At 38.9% G+C, this 25,043-nt stretch overlaps 2 protein-coding genes across 13 annotated transcripts in view; one reads left to right on the top strand and one right to left on the bottom strand.

Moving 5' to 3' along the window:
• Positions 1–23,128, bottom strand: LOC137627577 (probable maleylacetoacetate isomerase 2). The gene is made up of 7 exons (XM_068358663.1): positions 22,972–23,128; positions 11,941–11,992; positions 9,816–9,877; positions 9,480–9,560; positions 966–1,043; positions 650–776; positions 1–224 (listed from the first exon to the last, which is right to left on the bottom strand). The coding sequence occupies exons 1-7, from the start codon at positions 22,981–22,983 to the stop codon at positions 1–3; spliced, it is 636 nt and encodes a 211-aa protein (XP_068214764.1). The 5' UTR covers positions 22,984–23,128.
• The window catches only part of LOC137627778 (kinesin-2b-like), a 439,846-nt gene that overhangs the window by 135,667 nt on the left and 279,136 nt on the right, over positions 1–25,043 (top strand). The window lies entirely within an intron of this gene.

Here is a 25,043-nt window from a genome sequence, read left to right as displayed (position 1 = left end):
TCAAATGGGAAGTCTCAAAATTACCTTGAAGAAGTTGAAAGAAAATTTAAAAAATTTAACAGAGTTACTGGATGATAGAAACCACCACCTTAGTTCTAAATAACTATGCAATGTAACATACCTGTTTGCATTGTAAACTTGAGGCACAAGACAGCAATCAGCCAGAGAAACTTGGTCACCCACAGAATATTTACCTGCGCTCTTTGCTAGGACCTGCTCGAGTGCTGTCGAAAAATAAAATTCAGATAACTACATAGCTAAATTTATAACACAATGTTTCTGAGGCACCTTAATAACCCCAACAATAATAAACAAATTTATCTCAATTGAACTTCTTAATCAATACCCATAAAGATTATGTTGCTTAATATACCAAAATACTGAATTCTTTTAAATTAAACAGAAAAACTTACAGAAAAGCTTATCTACTATGCAATTGAAAGTTAAAAGTTTGTTTACAAAACTTCAAATAGATTTCTTACTATCCAAAACTAATCAGATGTAAGTATTTAAGCAATGTAATCCAATACAAAGTCAACCTTATTCTTTTCAAGTGTTGAGTTAACACTCATTCAAACTATCAAAATTCAGAAAACAGTCCCTAAATCTGAAAACAACCAATATTTATAAACTGGCAGTAGATAATTACCTATAAATCCCTTGTTAATGTAGAACTGTGCCCATTCCATCTTTTTTTCATCACCTATTTTCTGCAAGACTGACAAATTCTGCAAAGGCTGAATGCCGGAGCCAATAATCTCACAGATCTCGCGTACCTTCATGGAAGTAAAAAAAGAAAATATATAAAAATATGTTGAAAGTGTATTTCCCAAAATCTTAAGCAGGATTGCTAAATGAATTATTAAAGACTTTCTTTAAAAGGAAAATTGCCTATTCAAAGCAAATCAAAGAAATAGAAACTGTATCTATAATAAAAACTGTACAGGAATGTATTCATAACGAACCTTAGCTCTAAGTAATGGGTCCTTGGGTAACATTGGCTGTTGTGGGTAGACTTCCTCTAAATATTCCATGATGCTGATCTGCAAAAGATTTTCCATACATCTTAAAGATGTCCGTACATATGATTACTAACAAAGAAATAATTGATAAATAGTACAGACTGTGTATGATTAAGGTCTTGCCTAATGAAGGCATAACCTATCATACACCATAGTCTTTTCAAACTACAGAAATGGGATACCATCAGAAGGTCCTGAACTTACAAACACAAATCCAACTGAAATCATAAATACCAGATATTGTATCAAAAGTTCATTATGAAATACAGTACTGTAATAAAATAATAATTTAATGCGGCAAGTAAGATGACATTTGCAATATGAAACAGGAATATTTGTCGACTTTTGCAGCTGAAAAGCATAGGCATGGGAGTTAGGTGAAGCCTACCCTAGGGCAGAATTTAACAAAACTTGACTTACAAACAGCTTCTTAAAACCTATTAAGTTTGAAGGGTGAGGACTTTCTATAGTACAGACTACTGTTAAAAGTTCTGTAATCCATTATGAAAATGGCAAATTTTTAAAGTAATTTGTATTTTTCCTATCTATAAAACCCTGAATCCTTTATTAGGAGTATGATTACAATGAAACTAAAACTCGGCTGTTAAAATTTACAATGAGGTGTCAGTAGTTACCAGAGGGTAGTGGGGGAACCCCCAGCACCCCTGTCAACCCAAAAAGTAGCCACTTTGACCTTCATCTAGGGCTTGCGGGTTGGATGACGCAGTAAGTACTGTATAGCTTAAAAACTCAATTTTGTTTAATAAGGAAATATACAAATTACTGTACTTTAGAAATATGTGATTTGTTCCTACATAGATACAAACCCTTGTCCTTTAATAGAAGGCTTATCTTTAGATGGGAGGAAGTCCCTGTAACCAAACTGACTAGTTTAAAATCCCAATGTAAGGCTAAAACAAAGTGATGGGTTTTTCTTTCTATTCATCCTCCTCCCCCTAAGCAGAAGGAGAGAAAAGCACTGCTATCTTAATCTAAACAGAATAGTACCTCAGTATGATAGCCTATCTGCACCAAGGTCCAATCTAGTGACTTAACAGTTCAACTGTAGCACTCCATGGTTTAAAGGCCACTCATGAATGGAGGAGGCAATGGACAGTGACAATGCCCTAGCTCGCAGAACAAAGTCCTAGAGACTAACCATATTTACATATGATCAGCACCCAACCCCTTCTCCACCAAAGCTAGGACCAGGAATGGCCAAACAATGGCTGCTGATACCTTGGCAGGTAAACCTATAGGCTCCCCCAAAACCCCCCTCCTTAGCTCACATGGATGTTGAGCTTGTAGCTACTACAAGAAACTATCAAGCTTGAGCGGGACTCAAACCCCAGTCTGACGATCACCAGACAGAAAAGTTTCAAATGGGCCACCACAACCCTTGAAGAAGGAAAAGAGGCCAAACATTCTTGCTCTCATCCTGGACTAACGTCGCTCCACTATCTAAGGCAAGAAGCTTCATGTCTTGTGAGGGAGCTAGGTATGCTACACCACTTGAGGTGCTAACGCAGATCCTAAAAAAAGCATATTGAGCGACTTGTGGGTGCATTTCCGTGAATAGTGGGCTGTGAAAGTTGTCTCGCATTTGCAAATTCTGGCCTTCAGAACTTGGACCACTAACAGGTTCTTCCTTAAGGCTAACATGGCATCTACTTTTCTGACCTAATGAGCACTAGCCTGTGGCAGTTACTCTGGCCCACTTGCTCCCTGGGTTTAAAGTTTGTTAATTGTCTCTTGAAGCCAAATCATCTGGATTATCGGTTACTTCCCAAGTGAGGACATAAAGAAAGATGCAAACATCATTTTGGTCAAACATCGTATTGTTTAGGGCCAGATTCTGAGTTTTCCCCAGAGAGACTGGAAAAAAAGGGGAGCAAAACCTTTCTCCTCCCATCGGAATGACCAAGTAGATACGATAAGCCCTCCCACTCACTTTGTCGTCGCAAGGGCCAATATGAAGATAGCCTTGAGAGTAAAGTCCTAGTTAGACACCTGCCTTAAAAGGTTTGTAAGGGGCCATTTTCAGGGACCCCATAACCCTAGAGTCACCTTCCATGCAAGGGGTTTCAGTATTCTCAATGGGCAAGGCTGCTCAAAGCTCTTCATGAGCATTGCTAGCTCTCAAGATGAGGATAGTCTACACCTTTCAGTCAAAAGACTTGGCTCAAGGCTGATTGATAGCCTTTCACCAGTGAGACTGAAAGGAACCTATCTCTATGCAGAAACACAAGAAAGTCGGAGATTAGTTGAATATAGGATCCTTCTACAGCACCAATTACAGTAGATTGCTCATTTTGCCTAGTAGACTGCAGTGGAAAACTTTCGAAGGTAACCAGACATCTCCTACGCTGTGCCTTGCAAAAAGACGTTTACTAGGAGATGCTGGTTAGCCTCTATCCATGAAGTGACATTCATGTCACTGGAGTGTGGTGCCTCTGTAGGAGGGTAGGAAGGGCTGGCAGAGCTAGTTGAGCCAAATGGGTAACTCCTAGAACCTGTCAGAATCATTAGGAGGTCTGGGTACCATTCCCCTTGGGGGCATTTGGGGCTACTAATGTCATCTTGATGTTTGGAGCAGATAAAACCCTGTTAACCATCCTTTGAACAAGGCAAAATGTTGTAAAAGTAAAGATACCTAGGCAGTCCTACAGATGATGAAATGCATCCTCTAATGTCACCACCTGATCTGGTACTGGTGAAAAGTACATCAGGAGCTTCTTGTCGAGTCTCATTGCAAAGAGGTTGATTCTTGGGAACACCACAAAATCAAGAGGCTTCTTGTCACTTGAAGATAAAGGGAACACTCTTATCCGACCACTTGCCCTATTGACTTGCGGATTTTGATTGAATGATCAAATCGACTTGCGGTGTCAGCAATCATATTCCTTATCCAGAGAAAGAATCTTGCCGACAGCTCGACTGCATTGTTTAGCGCCCACTCATGAAGTCTATTCACCAACCGGCAGTGGTGATGAGAGACAATGCCTCCTTGCTTGTTGAAGCATGCCACTACGATAGTGTCACTCATTAATGCTACCGAATGGCCTATAAGTGATGCTGGAATGACTGCAGCACAAAAAGAGCTGCTTTTACTTCCTAAAATTCAGCGTAGACTCTTCTCCTCGTGATCAGCAGCCTGCGACAAATTGGTTCCTTAGATGGATGCCCTAACCTTCTTCTGACATGTCCAAAAAAGGTAATAGATTAGGGGGAGGACAATTCAAAGGAATTTCTTTCTAGAGATTCTCGTCACTCAATCGCCAACCTAGATCAGATCTTGCCTCCTGTTCTATAGTATTTAGCTGATGGGGTGGGTTGCTGATTGGTGACCAGTCTCTCTTTAGACACCATTGAAGTGACCGCTTATGTAGACAGATGTGAAGGACAAAGAGCATTGAATAGGGCGCACTACTACTCCGTCTTGTGACCCAATTACCCGAAAGAAACACTCTTCCCAGTATCACGCCTACTACAGTAGGGTCCCGAATTATGCGAGAATTTGGTCGATGAAAGGCCTCGTGTAATTGGAAATTCGTATATTTCGAAACACATCATGGCGGCAAACAGCAACCTACCCGTCAATTTTTTTTTCACTCCATTTCTAGCTTTCTAGCTATATATATACTGTATATACACTGTGTGTGTGTATGTATGTGTGTATGTATGTATGTATGTATGTATATATACTGTAGCTTTTATCTTAACAATACTGTAAGAAATCCTTCTTATAGATTTTTTTATAAAATACTGTACAAAATTTCTTTTATGGATAAATAAAACAATAAAAAGTTGTTAAAGTTTTGATAATTTTCTATGACTGTAGTATTTACTACTGTACTATGCATAGCTTACTGTTTTCAGTATTTTCCGAATAATGTAGAATTATTTCCTATAGATACAAAAAACAAAAAAGGGTTTTCAAGGTTTGATACAGTATCTAGCAATAGTTAAAAATTACAGTATAGTACTGTATATCCATGATGACACTCCCACACGTAAACACGGCCACTAGGCGCAAGTGTGCACTAGGCTGCTGTACGATAATCTACCGTAATTTTCTGCCAGAAAACATCTAAGCGTCCCCCATGGACCAGGTTGCCGCTAACGTACCGTCACGCTTTTTTTGCCCTGAGCGGGCATTTCACTAATGATAATTTTTCAAAGTTAATATCATTTCTTTATGCTTATAATTCGTAATTATAGTTATAAGTAGGGATATTAATTAAATGGTTGAGTAAAAAAAACAATTAATACTACTATTATTTCATTTCAAATGGCTACATAATACTGAATATTCTAATGGGTTCTTTTTATCTTCAATCGTAAATCTTACGCCTGGATAAGCAACAAAAGCAAAGGGATAAGTCTCTCCCCCCCCCTCTCTCTCTCTCTCTTCATATCGTTTCCTGTATAGTTTTCAAATATGTTCGTCATACATTTGTACACACACACACACACACACACACACACACACACACACACACACTCTCTCTCTCTCTCTCTCTCTCTCTCTCTCTCTCTCTCTCTCTCTCTCTCTCTCTCTCTCTCTCTCTCTCTCTCTCTCTTGGCATTTCCTTTCCCTTTATAGTTTTGTGAAATTTCGTTGTCCAGTCGTTCGGTAATGAGAAGTCATTTTCGCTTTCGGCATCGAAAGAAAACTTTGTTTCTTCAATATACTCATCACTGGAGGATTCAGAACTAGTGCTCTCATTATCAAACCGGTTATCATTATCAAATTCCTCAACAAGAATATAATTTATTTCATCTAAAGAAATAACCTTCCTCTTTAGACCGTTCATTACAAAAGGAACAACAAATAACCACTTATGCATGAACGCCCGAGCGCACTGATAGGAAACCAGTTTTCCAACATCAAGCTACCTTCAGAAAAATAGTTGCCAGACATCATATAAGTTTCTATTCACAGTCCCCATATGCTGAGAGTGTTGCCAAGTGGTGATCCTATACTTACTATACGAGTAAACGTAATATCACGAGACTGACGGCTTGTAAAAGGCAATTAAAGTCATGAACGGAATATACAGTTGAAGGCGGTACCGAGTAGATCGTGGTGAACGGTTTATCACGTGGGTGACGCTTAACAGGTTAAAAAAACATTTTATATAGTTCGGTATTTTCTCTATCCATCCTCTCCCAGAAAACCTTCAAATATGAATTATCGGAATGTGTGCAGATCTTGACAGTGCGATAACTAGTTAGCGACTGAGAATAAAAAAAATAAAAAGCCCGATTGACGATGCTGAAGAAGAGGATATCGAATACCGATTTTTCCCTAATTGATTTTTTCTACGTTCTGTCTAATCCAATGTACAGTACATTCTTATGTAAAGGGCGAACCCCAACATTTCTTGATGCTGCTACACTTTAATTATAGATATTTTACCACCTATTTATAATCTTTATTTATAATAACATCTTTAGTAAAAGCTCGTCAATATCACTTTCAAGAGTAAATGCGTTTATGATCGACGATGAAACGTAAAAAAAACGTTTTCCTTTTAAGGAGGCGTTTTTTTAGGAAAAAAAAAACACGAAACAAAATTGCTCATATTTCATTTATTTTGATTTTCTAAGGATAAATAAAACAACATTAATTCTAACATTATTATTACATAGTACCTGGTAAGATATCTTTTGCCGCAAAAGTTAACCTATAGACAGATGTTAAAATTGGTTAGCGAGTTCGTTATGATCGGCGATGGAACGTACTAAACAAAGTAATGGGTTTGGTTGTAGTGACATGTTTGGCAGTAGCGTGATATAAAATAGTCTTTATTTAATTTAATTTTTGGTTTCAAAAGTACTATATAAAAGAATTTCAAACAATTTAGATGAAACGGAGCACAACGCACTACTACTGGATGATAGCGGTAGTCTTGCACACGAAAGCAACAAAGATGTTCCCATGACGATGCTGTTCTGTTGATTTTTTTTTTGGAAACTTTTCAATATTTCAAATGGCACTGTTGATTTTGATGGTTTTTAATTTAAAGTTTAATGAATAAGGATTTTTCACCATAATCACAACGGAAGTATAAAAATTAATTAGTACAAATATGGAATATTATACATATAGGTGTTGGACAGTTAGGCAATCTTTCTCTCACATTCTCCCCCCCCCCCTTCTCAGACATCGGGAAATCATCCCCCCCCATACAATTAAGAAAACAATAGATTTCCTACGCTTCGCGGTGCTTGACTCGCGGATTTAGAATGCTCCTCGCAGATACAGGAAATTTAATTTTTAAAAACTATCGATCGCGTAATTGAGGAATCGCATAATTAGAACACGTGTAATTCGGGACCCTACTGTACTATCCTTAAATATTCCATTCTCAGCTTGGGCGTGAGGCTGGACTTCTCAAGATTTACTATGATTCCCAGATTGTGTCAAAAGGGAATAAGTTTGTCCCAAAGTTGAAGGAGTTGCCTTCGGAAGGATGATAGGATCAGCCAATCCTCCAAGTACCTCAGTAGCCAAAACCTGTTGGCATGCACCCAAGCAGATAGAGTGAGAATACTTGAGTGAATACTTGGGAGGGCAGTCGACAGGTCCAACTGGAATACCTTTTCCCCTAGGATGAAGCGGAGGAATTTTCATGACGACTGATGGAACCCGATCTGGAAATGAGAGTCTTGGGTCCAGAGAGAGCTTACAATTATACTTCTTGAGGGCTGCTTTTACGGTGCTTGCTGTCACCATCTTGAATGGAGATTATATCTTTTGATCTAGTACCAAGCCTGGGTGGACTCTGAAGATTCTTCCTAGATAGGGATATCTCTTGTGAGTGAGTTCTATAAAAGCTCTGCCATGGTGTTTGAGAGTGACAGTACTTCTTAAGAGTGGTTTCCAGGATAGCAAATTAGCTGTACGCTGAAGCATGTCTGGATGATCATTCCAGAACCGGTGACTCTATAGCTGAGCGTACTCTACTTTGGGAGCACATGTACACATACACACACAAACAGAAGAATGTACACTATCCGAAAAACATTCACATTCATTGAAGTGTGCATAACTTGTAGACTTTTCTTTAATCAAAGAACAACAAGTGAGTGCGAGTGAACAGTATCTCTCTCTTGTACAATAGAACTTTCCCCTAGGGTATAGTATACATGAATATTGGAACGTGCATGATTTGGAGCGCATAAGATCAAGAGAGCGCGTTTGTGCGCGACTAGACGGATGCTTGTTATATGAGTGCATTCAAACACTACCAGACAAATACTTGCTATTTAAGTGTACTTGAGCACTACCAAAGGAATGCTTTCTATTTGAGTGCATTTAAGCGCTAAGGCTTTCCAAAAATGTAGGGAGCATAGGTACGTTGGGGAGTGCGGTGTCAAAGGAGAGCACTTGATCATATAAAGGCCAAGGAATTGATGAATATTCCTCAATTGGTGAGTGCAAGCAACTGCTTACTAATTGGAGTGTGTGCACAAACAAAAAATGCCTCTTCACTAAAGATTGTGTATGGATAAGCGAGCATTCAAAATCTAATGCTCATAAATTCACGGGAGAACGTGCGTCAAAAGGAACATCTCCAGTTCACAGGAATTTGCCCTTAATGGGGAACACGCATGAAGAGTAGATCCAATGCATGTGTGCTACATTGAAAACTTGACAGAGTAGATGGTACTTGTGATCAGTAGATCACGCACGAGCATGTGAATGCTCAAGGCATTCCTCACTGGAGGGAAGACCAAGCAGTCATGACACCTACAATAAGGGAAAAAGAATGGGGATCCAGGGCCAACAAGCTAATGAAGGTTCCGCACTGCAAGCTGGAAACTCCAGGGCAAATCCCCCTGCCTAACCATGGTTTCTCCAAAGTCTAAAGGTAGATAGAGAAAATTAAACAAGTCAAATTTGAAACACAAAGCATACGTCTATATAACTCAGTGGCTGTAGTTAAATATTAACAGACTGGTTCCAGCTTCGCTGTAAATATACTCCTGTTAAAGGACAGGGGTTTGCATCCGTGTAGGAACATGAGCTATCTTTTCCCTCAAAAAAAATTATTTATATTTCAACTTTAAAACTTATGAATGGAACAGTCTTTTCTTACTTCAACAACTGAATCATTTTCCTACATCAAAAGAATTGAAGTAAAAACTAATGGGTCCCACAAGGCACTGTTGGATGTGATGAATATGTATCTCATATGGTTAAATAATGCTCATCAAATACACATTCAAATCCAAGATTTATGATTCAGACTACATTTTAAGTGTACAGTAGTCTCCCTATTAAAAATTAGGTTCTATTACAATTATTTGTAAATCTCCTCCAATTAGGAATTTCTCTTCCTCTAAACCCCAAATTTCAAGGGTATTCACATATTAGGGTTCAAGAGTTAACTAGTATCTTATATAAACATGTTATACTGTATGTACTGAAAATAAAACCATACTCACCGACTGAGTTAAAGTTTGGTTGTTGATAAACAGAGCCGGCACCTGGCCCATAGGATTCGTCTTCTTGAACTCATCACTAATCTACAAAAGCATATATACTGTATCAAATAGATCTACAAAAGCATATATACTGTATCAAACAATGTAAAAGCTTTTAATGTAATTGACTTTAATTCATGTTTTTTTCTTCAAATCCTTAAAGACATTACAGTAAACTATTCTCCACAATGGTCACTTAAATATTCTCTTGATATCATTTATAGAGAATACAATCCTGTAAATCTTGAACTACTGTAATGACGTAGAATAAAAATGCAATAAGAATAAAAAAATTACCTGCTCTTTTTTTAAGAGATTTATTGGCTTGGTCTCATAATCAATGCCTTTGTGTGCAAAAACTGAAAAAGATAAGAAATTTATTAAATTTTAAAAGTACATGGTATAAATATTGAACTTCATTATAAATAAATCTGCAACTAGAGTCAAAGTACAAATTCACTACTGAGTCAGCAAGGTATATTTTCTAATTTTCATCTACAGTACCTTGGTACAGTAATACTATGCAGTATTCTAAACATCTTTAGATGAGGAGGTCTACCACTTGGAACTGAAGAGCTCTACTGCTCCAAATATGAAAATAAACCTTACTAACAATATTGCAAGTTTACACTATCACAAATATCTCATCCTTAAGCCTAAAAGATTAATAAAAGGATTCGATTGGATTTGTGAAATTTGGTTAAACAGCCAAGTGCTAGGGCCTTTGAGGTAATTCAGTGCCCCAGAGCATCTACAGTAAAACCCTAGTGAAAATATGTAAAAATTAGAAGAGTTGGACATCAAGATGGAAGAAAGGAAGCAAGAATGGAGGTAAAATTTTAAATATAAAGGAAGGGCAGCTAGGGACTAAAACACTGCAGACTCTGAAGTTATGCCTAAAGTGAACCACATACGGTGCATGGATGGCACTATCACCTACAGAGAGCAGGCACTGAATATTCGTAAGAGGTGTGTGCCTGGGTTACAGATGCGCGAGCTAAAGGATATGACACTACAGGTGCCTGAGACTGATCTGCACACTCTACCCCATAAGGGTATGATGACAGAGCTGTTAGCGAGCGAGCACAAGCCACTCTGGGGGGACAGCTGGGAGCATGTCATGTTAGCAAGTGGTATTGCTCTCATTCATTCCAAGTGAAAGAATGGGTTGCACGTGATCTTCAGGGAGCTCCAAAGAGCTGGAGCACACTGGCATCAAAACAAGCCAGCGATTCTGAGCTACCTTGACAGATAAGACTACCAGGTGAGGGTGACAACATGCACTTGCAGTTGTGTTCGCTGTGGATCCCCGAAGAGTTAGCCAACTCGAGAGAAAGCAGGAATGCCAGCTTCCACCTGAGTGCTAGGCATACACTCGCGCGAGTGTCACCCCACAGAAGTTCAGATAGGCGAGCACTTGGAGGCAAGAGATCGAGAAGGAGAATCCCTCCTCTCAGCTCTAGAAGAGGATGAGCTGAAGCCATCCCCAGCAGGAGCACATACTTTTTCCTGCCGAGGCCCCTAAACCAACACATCCACCAGCCTGTCCTTACATGATCCCCAAGGAAGGCCAAAGCAGAAGCAAGATGTTTTGTATGCTAAACTCCCCTCAAAAGGAAGACCTTCCTGTTTTGCCAAGGAAAATGGGAGGAGCTTCCTGCCTCAAAGGTTGCCCCAACTTCAAAGGGCCACCCCTCTTGCCCGATCACACTTTGGAAAAGGCCGACTGGGAAGAACCAGAGGGGAGAGTACCAGGAAAGAGGGAGAGAAATTGGGATTTTTCAGTTTTGAGGAAGAGCCTGAAGGTGAAGAGTCCCTTTTAGAATTCTTCCTTTTCCTGCTGTACAACTCCAACTGGGAAGATGGCCACTCCTAACACTCGTTGCAAGGGGACGCCTGCATATAGGGGTGTCCTCTGCATGAAAAGCAAAGGCGGCGAGGGTAAGTCTCCAGCTTAGACATGAACATGCCCTGCATCCATGGCCCAACTTGCAGGCACAATCTTGCATGTCTGACATAATAATAGCAAGTAAATCCAGAGCAAGGGACGAATGTCATTTCACACCAGCAGCTAAAATCAGGGTGGTTTGTCAGTGAGGGAGGGGTGTTTGCCTCCCTGCTGCCAACAAGTAACAACCAGTTAGTCGTTGACACCTTCCTATAAAACTTTTAATGGCTGTATCCCAGCTTCGCTCTTAGGCCTATTCTCTCATGTAAAGATCGAGGGTTTGTATGTGAAGGAACAAATCTATTCAAATGTGAGGTTGAAAAAACCCTTGACATAAAAAGTGGGTATGTATTCATGGATTTACATTATGATACAAATACTACATGAATGCACAAAAAAAAAAAAAAATTCTATCCAGTTGTAAGAAATTTCTTCAGCTTTGAATATTAAAAGAATACTCAGTATTGAACTTACCAATTCTGATACGCCATGAGCATGAGCTCCTAAAATAAGAGTACAACACTGGCTGCAAAGAAAAAGACATTTGGATAAATTAATAAAATAAATCCCAGGAATTTAATGAAACCACATGTTGAAAACCAATACTGTAATATAAAGTCTATAATACTTTTACAAATTTACAAAACTTTTATAATCACAAATTCTTAAATGTAATCTTTATTTTTCCTAGCTACAGAAACCTGGGTCCTTTAACAGGAACAAGAATTCAGTGAAGCTGGAACGGCGGATTAAACTTCAAACAAAGTAGGGTACTGCAGTTAATCGTAGCTGACGTGATGAAGGTAGGCCCCTTGACCTTAACCTAGGACTTGCAGGGTAGTTGAGGCAGACAGAGTAAGTTGAAGGACTCAGGTTTGTTTAGTTAGGAAAAAATACAAACTATACTTTAAAAAATTAGTGATTTGTACCTACATGTACACTGAATGCAAACCTTCAACCTTTAATGAGACTCGTCCTTAGGAGGGAAGAAGTGCCTATGACCATACTATCAAGTTTAGTAACCTGAAAATACAAATGTACTTTGGTCCTGTGGAGGAGCAAAAGTGATGATCCTGTCAACCTCCTAACTACCCGGGCATGAAGACGTTGCAAGGGTTAGGATAGGTCCCAACCAGTAGACTGGTAGTTGGTCGCAGAGGAACCTATATCCGAAAGGATATGTTTTTTAAATCTATAGTTATTGCGAGAAATGGGTTTGAATTCATTACTTTCATCCTCCTCCTCATCTGGAAGGATGCGGGGAAATATTTCAATACAAAACTTATCCATTCATAAAGCTTACCTGCATCTAGTGTCCAGTCTAACACGTTACAGTATGGAATTACTGCTGCAACAAAGGAGGGGAAGAGAGCAAAGGAGAAAGGCCAGAAATTCTTAACTCTACTAGGATTACATCACAACTGCTATCTTGGACAAGATGCTTCTTTTCCTGTGAGGGAGCTAGATTCACAACACATGTTGAGTAGCTACCAAAGGACCAAGGCTAATGTTCTTCAGGGACCTGTGGGTAAACTCCCTTATATAGTTAGCAGCAAAAGTGTCAGTTGTAACACATTCCTGACTTCAGGACTAGTACCACTGACTGGTTCTTCCTTATGATTAGTGTAGATCTGATATCCCTGACTTTGTCGACTCAAACTGGAATGGTCCTTCCATTCTTTCGTCAAATCAGCAAGTCTGGAGGCACACAGGACAGAAGCAGCAATGATCTTGGACATCTTTTCTTTACCCTATCGATAAAGCAGTCTCTTGGGTGCTCTGCAAGGGGACATAAGTTCTCTAGGTAACATGGTTGTTTCCTCACAGGACAGAGGAGCGAGTCACCTTGGACCCGAAAAGAACTTAAATTTGGAGTTGTGCCAAGCTAAATTCTGGCCTTAGACACAAACTCTGGATCAAAGGCGAGGATGACATTCCTCTATTTGAGAATGAATCATGATATCCCAAATGTCACGCGGTAACAGTGAGATTCGCGAGTAGTTTTGGGGTCAGATCCTATCTGAAGTCAGGTCAATAGTTCTTGCATGGTCCACTTGAGACATCCGAGGACTCTAGCGACATTCCAAAGAGGCAGAAGCTCCAGAGAGGGAAGCTCGTTCAGAGCTACTCAAGCCTAGGTTAACAATCCAAAGAGGGATTAAAGACCTTTAGTCCAAGATTTTATCGCAGAGACTGAGAAGAGCTCCCTTGATGAAGAAAGATGAGAACCACAATCCATTGCAGAGGCTCCAACCGGAGAAGTATCCATTCTACAAAGCCCCTAACAGGATATGGTAGTTCTACTAGTTCCTCGAAGAGGAGTATCAGGAAATCTAGAGAACATCCATAGTATGACACTTAAAGCCAGCAGGGCAAAATGAAACTGAAACCGTCAACAGACTGTTGAGTTAACAGTAAACCAGGTATACGAGCAGAAAGGCAAAGGCCTTCAGAAGTAACAGGTTTGCTGGAAGGTGTCCAGAGCACTACTGAAATTCCTGGGACTGAGGGCAGTCCACTGGAAGAAGTTCTAAAACTGGACAGCAGTATGGTATTTTGGAAGTTTTGGTTAAACCGAGAGATCAACCAGTCATTCAATGGTTATTTTTGAAGAGCATGAAGCCTTTCAGCCACCAGAAAATGTGAGGACAAGGACACCACTGGTCCTATTCCCTACCCCTGGTGATTAAGCCTGTTTGCTAGAAAACTAATCTTCTTTGGAATGGACAGTTTTAACAACTATCACATTTTAAGCTACCCAAGCGTATACCTGCTTGCCCAATTACAAAGTCTACGAAACAAAACCCCTTTGCTTGTAGACAGAAGTCACGATGATGGAGATTTCCTTCTTCAACACTACCGGGTGTCCTGTCAAACAATTTTGAGAAGTTTGCAATGCTGATATAATAGCATAGCTCAGACTTTCAGTAGATTAATGTAGAGGTGTTTACTTCTGTGGACCACATCCCCGAGGTGTTCTTGTTTCTCAGGTGTGGTCCACCCTTCCTTGGATACTTCTGTGAAAATCAGGGTCCCTTGAGGTGGAATTTGAGTACAACTCCCCAGGAGAGGATCTTGTCAATCAGCCAACAAACCCAATCATCCCATCTTTCTTGTTCTAATGAAATCAGACAGTAATAAAAATCCTGGCTGCTGACAGTGACACTTCCAACAATCTTCGAGCAATTTCTGGCATAGGAGTCTCCAGTCTCGAAGAACGTTGTCACCATCGAGCAAGAAATATTTTGGTCAGCACTATCAGCCAACATTTGCTGATACCTACATCCAATGCATTATCCGCATATTTCAGTCATCCATCTTTCCTAGGTTTTGAGATTGGACTTCGAGATTAAACACTAATTCTCAGATCAGTGACAAAAGGAGGGGGACAGGCAATTCGATCATCAAGAAATAGCATGAGGCAAATTTCATATGTGTAGGCAATAGAAGAAGTGGGCATGAACACTCTGAAGCCATAGACAGTCCAAAGTTCTGGGTTTAGTATTGCTAACTAAAGCCCTGTAGGATCTAAGGATGAGTATCTAGACAGTATAAGTAGAATTCCGGTTCAATGTACGCAAGAAATCATCTTTCCTGATAGCAGACTGCACAGTAATTGTCATCATCATTTTGATCTGAGTCAAAAAAGGGGAGAAGGGTCAGTTCTCCTGGCCCTAGTTGACTCCTTAACAGGAGGAGTGGACTGTAAAGGCTTGGAAAACCGTCTGGAAAATTTCCAAGAGCATTCTTTCCCTTCATGTTCCTTCGGGACCCAAAGACACACTGGTAAGCTGGCTGCAATATCAGGAAGGAACCTGCCTTTCGTTTGAGCAGAAAGTCTGGATATTACTTCTGTGTTTCAGGATTAGTGAATTCTGGGTTGAGGAATAGCATATGACTGCACCCAACCAGTGGTCAAAACATGAAAGTGTATTGGGCAGTCCTGGAAAAGGTTTTCGTGGCAGCACACTCCCAGACTGAGAACCATGTGCCCCTGTGTCAGAGTCTTCCATCGGGTCCCTGTTGTCAGCGCTGATAACGCTGAAATGATGGATAGCAGAAGAAGACCGCCTACTCCGGAAGCAGAACCTCTGTGCTCATGAGAGTGCAGAGGAGAATACAGTATACTCAAACAGCTGGAGTTTGAGGAGTGCCTCAAATTGAGAAATAGGATTTGATCCAAACAAAAAACCACAAGAAAGAACCAGCTACAGCAATAAATAGACTGATAAGACCTATGAAGCATGCCGCTTGATGTAATCCCTCCCTGATCAGCGTCACGGTTACCCTGAAGGTGAATGAACAAACGAATGAGTGTTAAGACTTTGGTGATCGTACTATCCTAGACTAAGTATTGAAGATCTCTGCCTCTGGAGGTACTGGTCATGTGCCGTAGGGTTGAGGATTCTATAAACATTCTTTGAAGAATCCTTCCTCCCCTTACAACATCTGTTAGGTGGTCAGTGTACGAAACGGTACCATTTCCTGTAAAGGAAGATGGGACGAAAAATGACTGAACTCCTGGCTCTCATTATCTCCAAGGCTAACAGGGCAAGTACCTTAGCATTTGGAAAAGGAACGGGGAAGAGTGGCACCATGCGGTACATAGCAATGTCATGCCTTCCTTGCCAACAACTGCATGAACACAATGTGATATATCAGAGCTTGTTCCAGCACTGAAATCTGACCTCAGAAATTCCCCTGTTCCAGTTTCTATGGCACGAACAAATTGGAAGATCTTGGCGTCTAGATCTCATGTCATGGACAGGTCTGCGAGCTTCGGAAAATCTAGGTCGTGAAACAGTCACGATGTGTAAGAAGATCTTGAGCATTGAAAGATTGACGCATCTTAAGGTCTCTGATCCGGGATGGCTAGGAAGGCACAGGCAACAGGAGACAGGTAATTAAGTCCAACGGTGATCGAAAGTAGCAACCCAAGAACAAACAAATTCAGATCATGTGTTCCCAATCACGTGGTTACAGATCGCATGGTTCCTAATTGCGGTGCCAGACACATACCTTCTGAAATTATCTTGTAGTGCTTGTTCATGGAGAACAAGCATGATGAAACCGGTTTTGCAGGCAGCAATAACAATTGGAATATTCCTGTGAAGATGAAACGCAAAATGAAAGACCACAAAGAAACTCGTGCTAATGTAAGAACAAATATAAATCCATCTGCTCAATCCAGGTGAATAACTGTACTATATTATAAATTTATGGAAATATACTTAAATTATTTTTCTAAACGACAATACAAGCTTAAGATTTCTATAAACACTTTCCACAATACTGACGTAATGGCATTAAACATTACAAAATTATGAAAATGCACTTCTGACAGTATTTGATAAAGCACACAAACCTAGATTACCCAGAAGCTATCATCATAGTATGTTAATCTAAGCATATAGTATCAGAGATGATGGGAGTGATATCTATAAAATTAATTCCTTTCACTTTTACACCAGTAGTTCCTTTAGATACAGCAGACAAAATTTCCTTGAAATCTACCAAAAATATTTGTAAATGCAGCTGTAAAGGGTTGTAAAGTGTAATCAATTTTCAATTCAAAACTTGCATAAGATGCGTAACACCTTTATGAGTAAACCAGCATCCACAATTATCATGAGCCTCATCCTACAATGGGGCCTGTAACAGAAATTTCTACTATCTAACCTAACTCATTGAAAGAAATACGGTACAATAATACTAATAGAATAAAAATATGTAAAATAAGTCGTCAATGACAAATGAGTTCTGTTGTACAGTACACTTCCAAGACATTTAGCTTTTGTGTAAATTGCTTTCAGAGATTCATCGAAATTTCTTGTATCATCAGCAGGAACACTATTAACTTCATTCAGAGAAAAAGAAAAGGTCTTTCATCATTTTCTTTTATGACGTCCATCCTACAGGAGGGATACTACTTATACTGTAGTTAGTCTTGGATGGTACACTACAGATAGTATGTAAGGTTCTATGCACAAATCTTAAGATTTTTCTCAAATAAGATGGTTAACATGGCAATCTTACTAAAGTAGAGTAAAATATTTGAATTCTAAAGCTTCTTGATGTAACAAATAACCTATACTGTGCTTAGTGAAAATCGACTATGGAAGTTTATAAGACATACTGGCATTAGGCTGCAAGAAGACGAGTTAAACTTAAGGTTACTGCATGATAAAACCAAACAAAAATTTTGATGCGAAAATGTAAAATATAAATTTTTTACATATAATGAATGAAAATCTTTTAATTTCAGGTCACTATAATCACTGAAAGCTTACATTACATAACTTACCCTAAGGTGTTATGGTCAAAACCATCAATTGACATTCCTTCCTCCATTACTATTATGGATTGGATTAATGAATTTGAGGATATTAGCCTGGCACGGTTTTAGGACATTTGCGTCCCGGACATTTGCGTACCGGACATTTGCGTCCCGGACATTTGCGTACCTGGACATTTGCGTCCCTGGACATTTGCGTCCCTGGACACCTGTGTCCCTGGACATTTGTGTACCTAGATTATTTTCAAATACTATTAACCTACATATAAAAAGGCAATTATTAAGGGATGAAAGAAATAGATTTGATGGAATTGTAATTTTATTTTTGTTTAAGAGGGGTATTACAAGTTTAAAAAATAATTCAGAATATATGAATATACATTTTAAAAAATTATACTTGTTTTCAGAAGAATATTTTTCCAATAGTGGAATTACAATTTTATTCTTTGTTTAAAAGTAATAGTAATCAAAGATTAAACAAAAAAGAAATTATAGATTAAACAAATAATTCAAAATGTATGGATATTGTGAGCTATCCCTCTTAAGAAATTTATCTTGTCTTCGGGAGAATATTTATCTAAGAGTGCCAGGATTCTCTTATTAGCAGTTTTATTTTTTTGCCGCGGAAGAATTCCTCGTTGAAAGTCGCTTTTTTTCTTTAAGGCAATGGCCTCCTCCTTTTTCAATATTTCAATTAACTTCCAGATGGAGGGGTGTTGACAGGATAACGAATATTGCAAAGCATTATGCAATCCCTCTAAACTATTATTAGATCTTGGCAACTGGTTAATAACTCTTTCTCGAACATTCCATGACGCTATAGCAAAAATTGGTTCCATCCTTATCCCTCTTCGTCCTCTTACTTGGCCAATATACGTCATCTCAAAATACGCGATAAATTCTGGAGGTAAATCAGTATCGTCAGATAAGTCAATGAAACCTTCAACGACATCACTTAAAGGAAGGAATGATAATGCAGAAAAACATCTGATTTTTAAATTGAATGCCTCATCTTCTTTATACCGTTGTCGGAATCCTAGGTCACAGATTTTCTTAAAAATAGACTTAGATAAGTGAAAGAGGCATGAACTTATTGTTGCTTCAGGGAACTTTTCGATGAATCCTTTCTGAGCTCCAATCTCAAAGTCTGTTAACAAAGATTTTGGATTAAGTTGCGGTTTAAGTTGCAATAAATGTGTGAAAAGTCGGATATACACTTCCTTTGTCTTTCCAGGGAGGAGGGTAAAAACTCTGGGAATACTAAATGAACCCTCTTGTGTGTGGATACAATATAGGCTAGTTGATAAAATATTAATGGACTGATTTTAAAAGTACCATCTGCTGCCCAGTTAGGAGACTTTGCTAAATCTTCTAAGCCGTTATCCGTTGCAAAGATCAGCATTCTGTTCTCATGTTCGATGCCAGAATCAAACGCAAGGAACTTTTCCCCAGTCGCGAGAAAACAGTAGGATGACGGAATCTCAAAATTATTTATTTGCCGTGGGATTGGGGGTGCATTATGTGCCTTTTGTCTCCATCGACGTATATTTCTTCCCATTGATGAAAAACTTGGCAGTTTTGAAATGGAATACTCATCTTCATTTGCAATAGTTTCTCCGATAAGACTTCTTGATGGTTCATACGTTGACACTTAAGTATTTCTCAACTGGGACATAGCTTCTTGTGCTTTGACTTCTGCAGCTGAGGAGCCATGACTATGCTCATTGTGGCATGCTGTAACTACGTCGTTCACTGTATGAATTCTTGCTTTGCAAGATCGCACTACACACCTCCAGTATGTTTTTGTTTCATCGGAGTTTTTCTTATGATAGTGGTAACTGTAATTTTCATTATCCACAAATATTTTTCCACCAGTGTTAGATTTCCGGAACTTAGCCATGGGTTCCGAATTTCGAAATATATAAAATCCTAATACAATAGAGGTTTATGTTACACACTGCTGGCGAGAACTAGAATTACTAGCTTATTTTTCTCCTGGTTTAGATAGGATTTTTTTGTTATTTCTGGTAAACTACCTTTCAGTAAACTACCTTTCAGCTTGTTTAAAGTTACTAAAGGTATCAATGAGTGAATTTTTATACCAAACAATTCTTGGGTTTATATACATGGTTTTTATATATGGTAACTACCTTTAAGCTTATTATTGCTTGTTTAGAATAAAGGTAAGGTGTAACTGAAGAGAGAGAGAGAGAGAGAGAGAGAGAGAGAGAGAGAGAGAGAGAGAGAGAGAGAGAGAGAGAGAGAGAGAGAGAGAGAGAGAGAGAGATTTTAAAATATGGTAAATTCAAAATATTTTCGATACTTATATGTCAAGGTACGCAAATATCCAGGGACACAATTGTCCCGGTACACATATGTCCAGGTATGCAAATGACCGGGGACGCAAATGTCCAGGTACGCAAATGTCCGGGACGCAAATGTCCGGTACGCAAATGTCTGGGACGCAACTGTCCGGCCACCGCCTGGCACTGGGGCCTGTCAGGACATTAAAGGCTCAAGGTAATCTACCGTAAACCCCTAGAGTTAAACTGACATAAAAGTTATTAGTAGTTGGATATCAAGATGGAACTAAGCAAGAACAGAGATAAAGTCGATTGATATAAAGCAAGTGCAGCTAAGGCCAAAGGAATATTGTCAAGACCCTTTAGCAATGCCTACAGTGCACCATATTTAGTGCATTGATGGCACTATCCACCTATAGGATATTACAACTATGGGGTTATACTGAATTATCTAGAACCTGCATAGTTGAAAGAGCTAGGTGCGAGAGTATATTTGAGTAGTGTACAGTAAATAAAGCCTCTTTAATCACTAGGTATTATGCAGTTGATATTAACAGTCATGCATTCTCCATCATAAGACTCAATACAACACAGTATGCTAGAAGTTTTATTCCATCTATGACCAGATTGTGGAATGATCCTCCTAATCAGGCAGTTGAATCGTTGGAACTTCAGAAGTTCAAACTAGCTGCAAATGTTCTTATGTTGAACAAGTCTCTCTTCATAGATTACACATGACAGATCTATTTCCACGTTGTTACTGATCTAAAGATATTTCATATTAATTATTCATTACTTCACATGTTGTTTATTTACTGCCTTCCTTCACTGGGGTATCCTTGTTTTTCCAACAAGGGTTGTAGCTTGGCTAATGATGATGATGATGATGATGATGATGATGATGATGATGATGATGATGATGATGATGATGATGATGATAATAATAATAATAAAGGTGATAGCTTACATCATAATCAGAATTAAAGACGGAACATTCAACAAGACAGGGCATTTCATCCTCTACCCACAAAAATAAGGGTAGTTGCTTTAAACAAACCAGTCCTATACAGTTATAAGGCTATTTGGACTTAAGACTATGCTGACTTGGATTACAGGCTAAGCCATAAGGATAAATTTAATGGAACAGCAATTATATGCCATTTTACCAACACTCAATCATGAAAATGCAAAGTTTCTTAACCAAACTTAGGGTTAATCATTATCAACGAGCTGACACTGGTAAATAAAAAAGCTTCACATCTGCCCTAACCCAACCTAGAATGCAGTGGCGGACCTTTTCTCCATCTATCCAAATTGACATAGGGCGCTATGATCTTTCTCAATGAACATTATGTTTCTCTGAATGGTACAGCTTCCTTGGCAAGTTCAACTAAGTGGAACATGCAGAAAATTTTCCCAAAAGAGTAAGGCCAGGGCTTTCTATGCTAGGTTGGAATGGAAGATGAGGTTTCAATGTCTAATAGTGCCAACCCCAAGGTACAAACCTACTAATGTTGTAACAAAACTAAGATGTTGTAATCTGCTTAAGATTTTAAGTTCTGTCATCACTAAATGGATACAAGCTTGAGTAATATCAATGCTGAACTGCCTTATAAATCAACAGTAAAAACAAACCTAGGAGCCTTTCATATTAGTGACCAGTTCCTCCCATGTGGATTAAACTTGGACATCATTTAACCTAAACTTTTCCCCCTAACCTAACCTACAAGCCATGTCATTACCTACTTACCTAATGGGTGGGGGAGGGGGGCTAACAACACCTTGCGATCCCCCCCCCCCCCTTTTATTCGGCCGCTATCATACACAAACCCCCAGACCTACAGCTAATTTATATAGCCTAATTAAGCCTTGCCAACTTACTCTATGTATTATACATGGTAAATATATACTTTAACTTCTAGCCAAATACATGAACCATACTCATTTTGTTTTACTCATCCGGATTTGAATATTGGGGCAAGCCAAATTCTATGAGTTTTCTTACTGTGCCCATAATATAAACTGGGATTTCAAGGTGGGAGTTAGGTGCATTAAGGATAATCGGGGAAAAGTGGAAATTACCAGCCCTATAGCCTACTTTCCGGTAACAACTATGGAAGTATATACCTCCAAGCCCATGGTAACTACCATGGAAGTCTATGCCTTCATGCTTCTCATGGAAACAACCATGGAAGCATAAAGTTCATGCCCATGGTAACAACCTATATTTCCATAAATGACACAAACAATGTTAAGACTATAAGCAGATGATGTTTGCGGGTTATCATTATATAATAAAACAGCATTATACTTAAATGACAATGCATACCCTTAACATTATGAGAGATGTGATAACGAAGCTCGAGAAGATTTTAGTCACAAAAAGAATAAAAAAAAAACTAACAAATAAAAACAAGTCTCGGCGGTTAGCAACATCATACGACAGTGACAAATAATATATAGAGCCGGTTTTATTTCTCACATTTTATTATTCCTGCTACAAAGTTTCATTTACATATTTCAGAGGTGGAAAATACTCATACAAATCATATGAAGACCATTTAAAACCATCACTTCACCGTCCTACGACCGCAGGTAGCTAAATACCATATTTAAAAGGCCCGGGGTAATAGACAGCCTTGAAATATTTTAGCCTTGCCGTAGCCAGCTAGTATTTTAAGTTGTTTAATTTTATCATCCAACCGCATAAAAGTCGATACAAAGCATATCGAGAGAAAAAAAAACTAGAACTTAAAGCTCTTAAAATAAAGGCTCAAGTATTTAAATAACACAGCTGAATATAATTCAAAACCCAGACCGGGCATAACTCCAAGATTGTCATTACTCTTACTTAGGTTGTATATCAGAAAACAGCTTAGGCATTGAATTAAACTAAAATTAACTCACGTTTGATGTCATTTTGAAAATTAAAGCGAAATCTCACTGACAGACAATACTTTCAATGCTTGACCAGAGTTTTAGCTTTACGGCGAGTTGCTGACCACTCAGATTATGTCTTACCATTACCAAATACCCATACCATTAATGTCATCATGACTAAACATGGAAGAAAATTTCTTGAATATAATTAAATGAAGGATTACAACTCTCAAATTGTGACTAATAGAATGCAGATAATGTGTTTGATTATATATCATATTTATTGGGATTTTCTGTATCTTACTTTCATTGGTAGAGTAAATTTATTTCCGTAATTTGACATCCCCCCCCCCAATGGTGGTTGTTTACATTTAGCAATATTTTACTTGTTTTGTGAACAAATAATTATGTCATTTTAATTGGAATTTAAAGTTTTTAAATATTATTATTTTTTAATTCCCCATCCAACTTTAGTTATAGGTAATCTGATAGATGTAATATTAAATTAAAGAAAATCCAGCTGACGTATGCATTCGCATTCACCAATAGGAGGCAAGACTGTAAGGGTGTGTTTTGGGTGTGTCAACTTATCCCAACCTATCAGATGCTTTTACACGGCAACGTTACTTTACTTTACTTGAAGGGCTGCTTTTCTGGTCCTGTACAGCAGGGGAACCCTACTCTCTACAGGGCCTCTGCGGTTATTTTATGTCCATTCGGGAGCATTTAACATTTCACAATTCGTATTGCTCGCTTACTGTTTGATCGTCACTATCAGAACACTCGCAAAATGAGTAGGTCTTTAGTTTCCTCTTGAAAGCCTTAAATTTTCCCGGCATTAAACTGATTTTCCCTGTGTCAGAGACTTAGATTTTCTTGGTACCAAACACTGTTAGATTTTCCTAGTTATTTTCCATAGTTTGACCATAGTTCAGATTCACATTAGAAAACACCCTGAGCATAACAAATCTAAAACAGTGCCCAGTGCAATTCGGATGCAAAAAAAAAAAAAAAAAAATTAATGGAGTTTTGCATCGAACGAAATGTTTTTAAAGTAGAAATCGTGAACCAGGAACAATAGCGTAAAAGAAATTATACAATGAGCTGCCTATTGGGAACGTCCCTGCCTGACGATCTGCTGGAATGGGGTTCGAATCGCGCTCAAGGTTGATAGTTTCTTGTAGTGCCTGCAATCTCACCATCCATGTGAGCTAAAGATGGGGGTTTTGTCTCATCCTATAGGTCTACGTGTCGAGTAGGTTTTTTTCCCCCAGTTGCATCTCTGCATTGAATGATCTACTAGGTCCTAGTGCCGGATCATGTGTCCCAAATCACCCAATAAGATCTTGGGGTCTCATTGTGATCCATTGTCCCTCATCTCTAACGAGTAAGTTGCTGCTTCTCTTGGGATATCAAAACGCCAACTAACGCACACCGGCTCTCAGTCACTTCGATAATTGCGACGCCAGTATGTATTATCAGATGACCCAATTTGTCTTTTCAACCAACATAAAAACTGTGGCTAATGAGAGTCTCTTCTGCTGAGAAGACAGGCCTCAAACCCACCTCCCTCTCCCCCTCCCCTCCCACTCCTACAGCTCCTTGTAAATTTCTTACCAGTCCCCCACCTACCACTTCATTCCAGTGTCACATAAACCCTAGCCCCTTTATCTTCATAGTCCCTCAGGAAGAAAAGCATATTTATCAAAGTTGCATTTATTATGTCCTGTATTGTTATTTATATTTTTCTTTCTCTTCTCCCCTGCTTCGCTTGGTTGAGTTTTGCATTCAGATGGAGGAACGTGACTTTCACGACAATAGGTCAGACCAAAGAAGAGGGAGATAAAAATCGTTGCCTTTTTTCTTAACTTCACTCGGGAAAATGTAACCTGACTATAACGCCTTTTAGTGTTGTTGTTGTTGAGTGCGAGGGAGATCCTGAGGGGATACAGACTTCAGGGATTCAGAATATCCCCAAATACGTGTAAGTGCCGAGTTAGGTTGGACATTTTTTTTCTTTTACACGAGAGCCCAACTTCCTTTTTTATTATTCACAACATGCTTAAAAGGAGTCTTTAAGAATTTAGATTGGGAATGTA

The sequence above is a fragment of the Palaemon carinicauda genome, chromosome 35 (assembly GCF_036898095.1).
Source record: "Palaemon carinicauda isolate YSFRI2023 chromosome 35, ASM3689809v2, whole genome shotgun sequence".
Lineage (NCBI taxonomy): Eukaryota > Metazoa > Arthropoda > Malacostraca > Decapoda > Palaemonidae > Palaemon > Palaemon carinicauda.
This window is presented reverse-complemented; position numbering and strand designations above follow the sequence as displayed.

Bases quoted from the DNA above. Each gene is read 5' to 3' on its own strand.
- LOC137627577 (XM_068358663.1), bottom strand. The intron at 1,044-9,479 runs GTGAGTATGGTT...AATCTTTTGCAG, and splicing joins ACCAAACTTTAACTCAGTCG to ATCAGCATCATGGAATATTT. The intron at 777-965 runs GTTCGTTATGAA...ACTTCCATGAAG, and splicing joins ACCCATTACTTAGAGCTAAG to GTACGCGAGATCTGTGAGAT.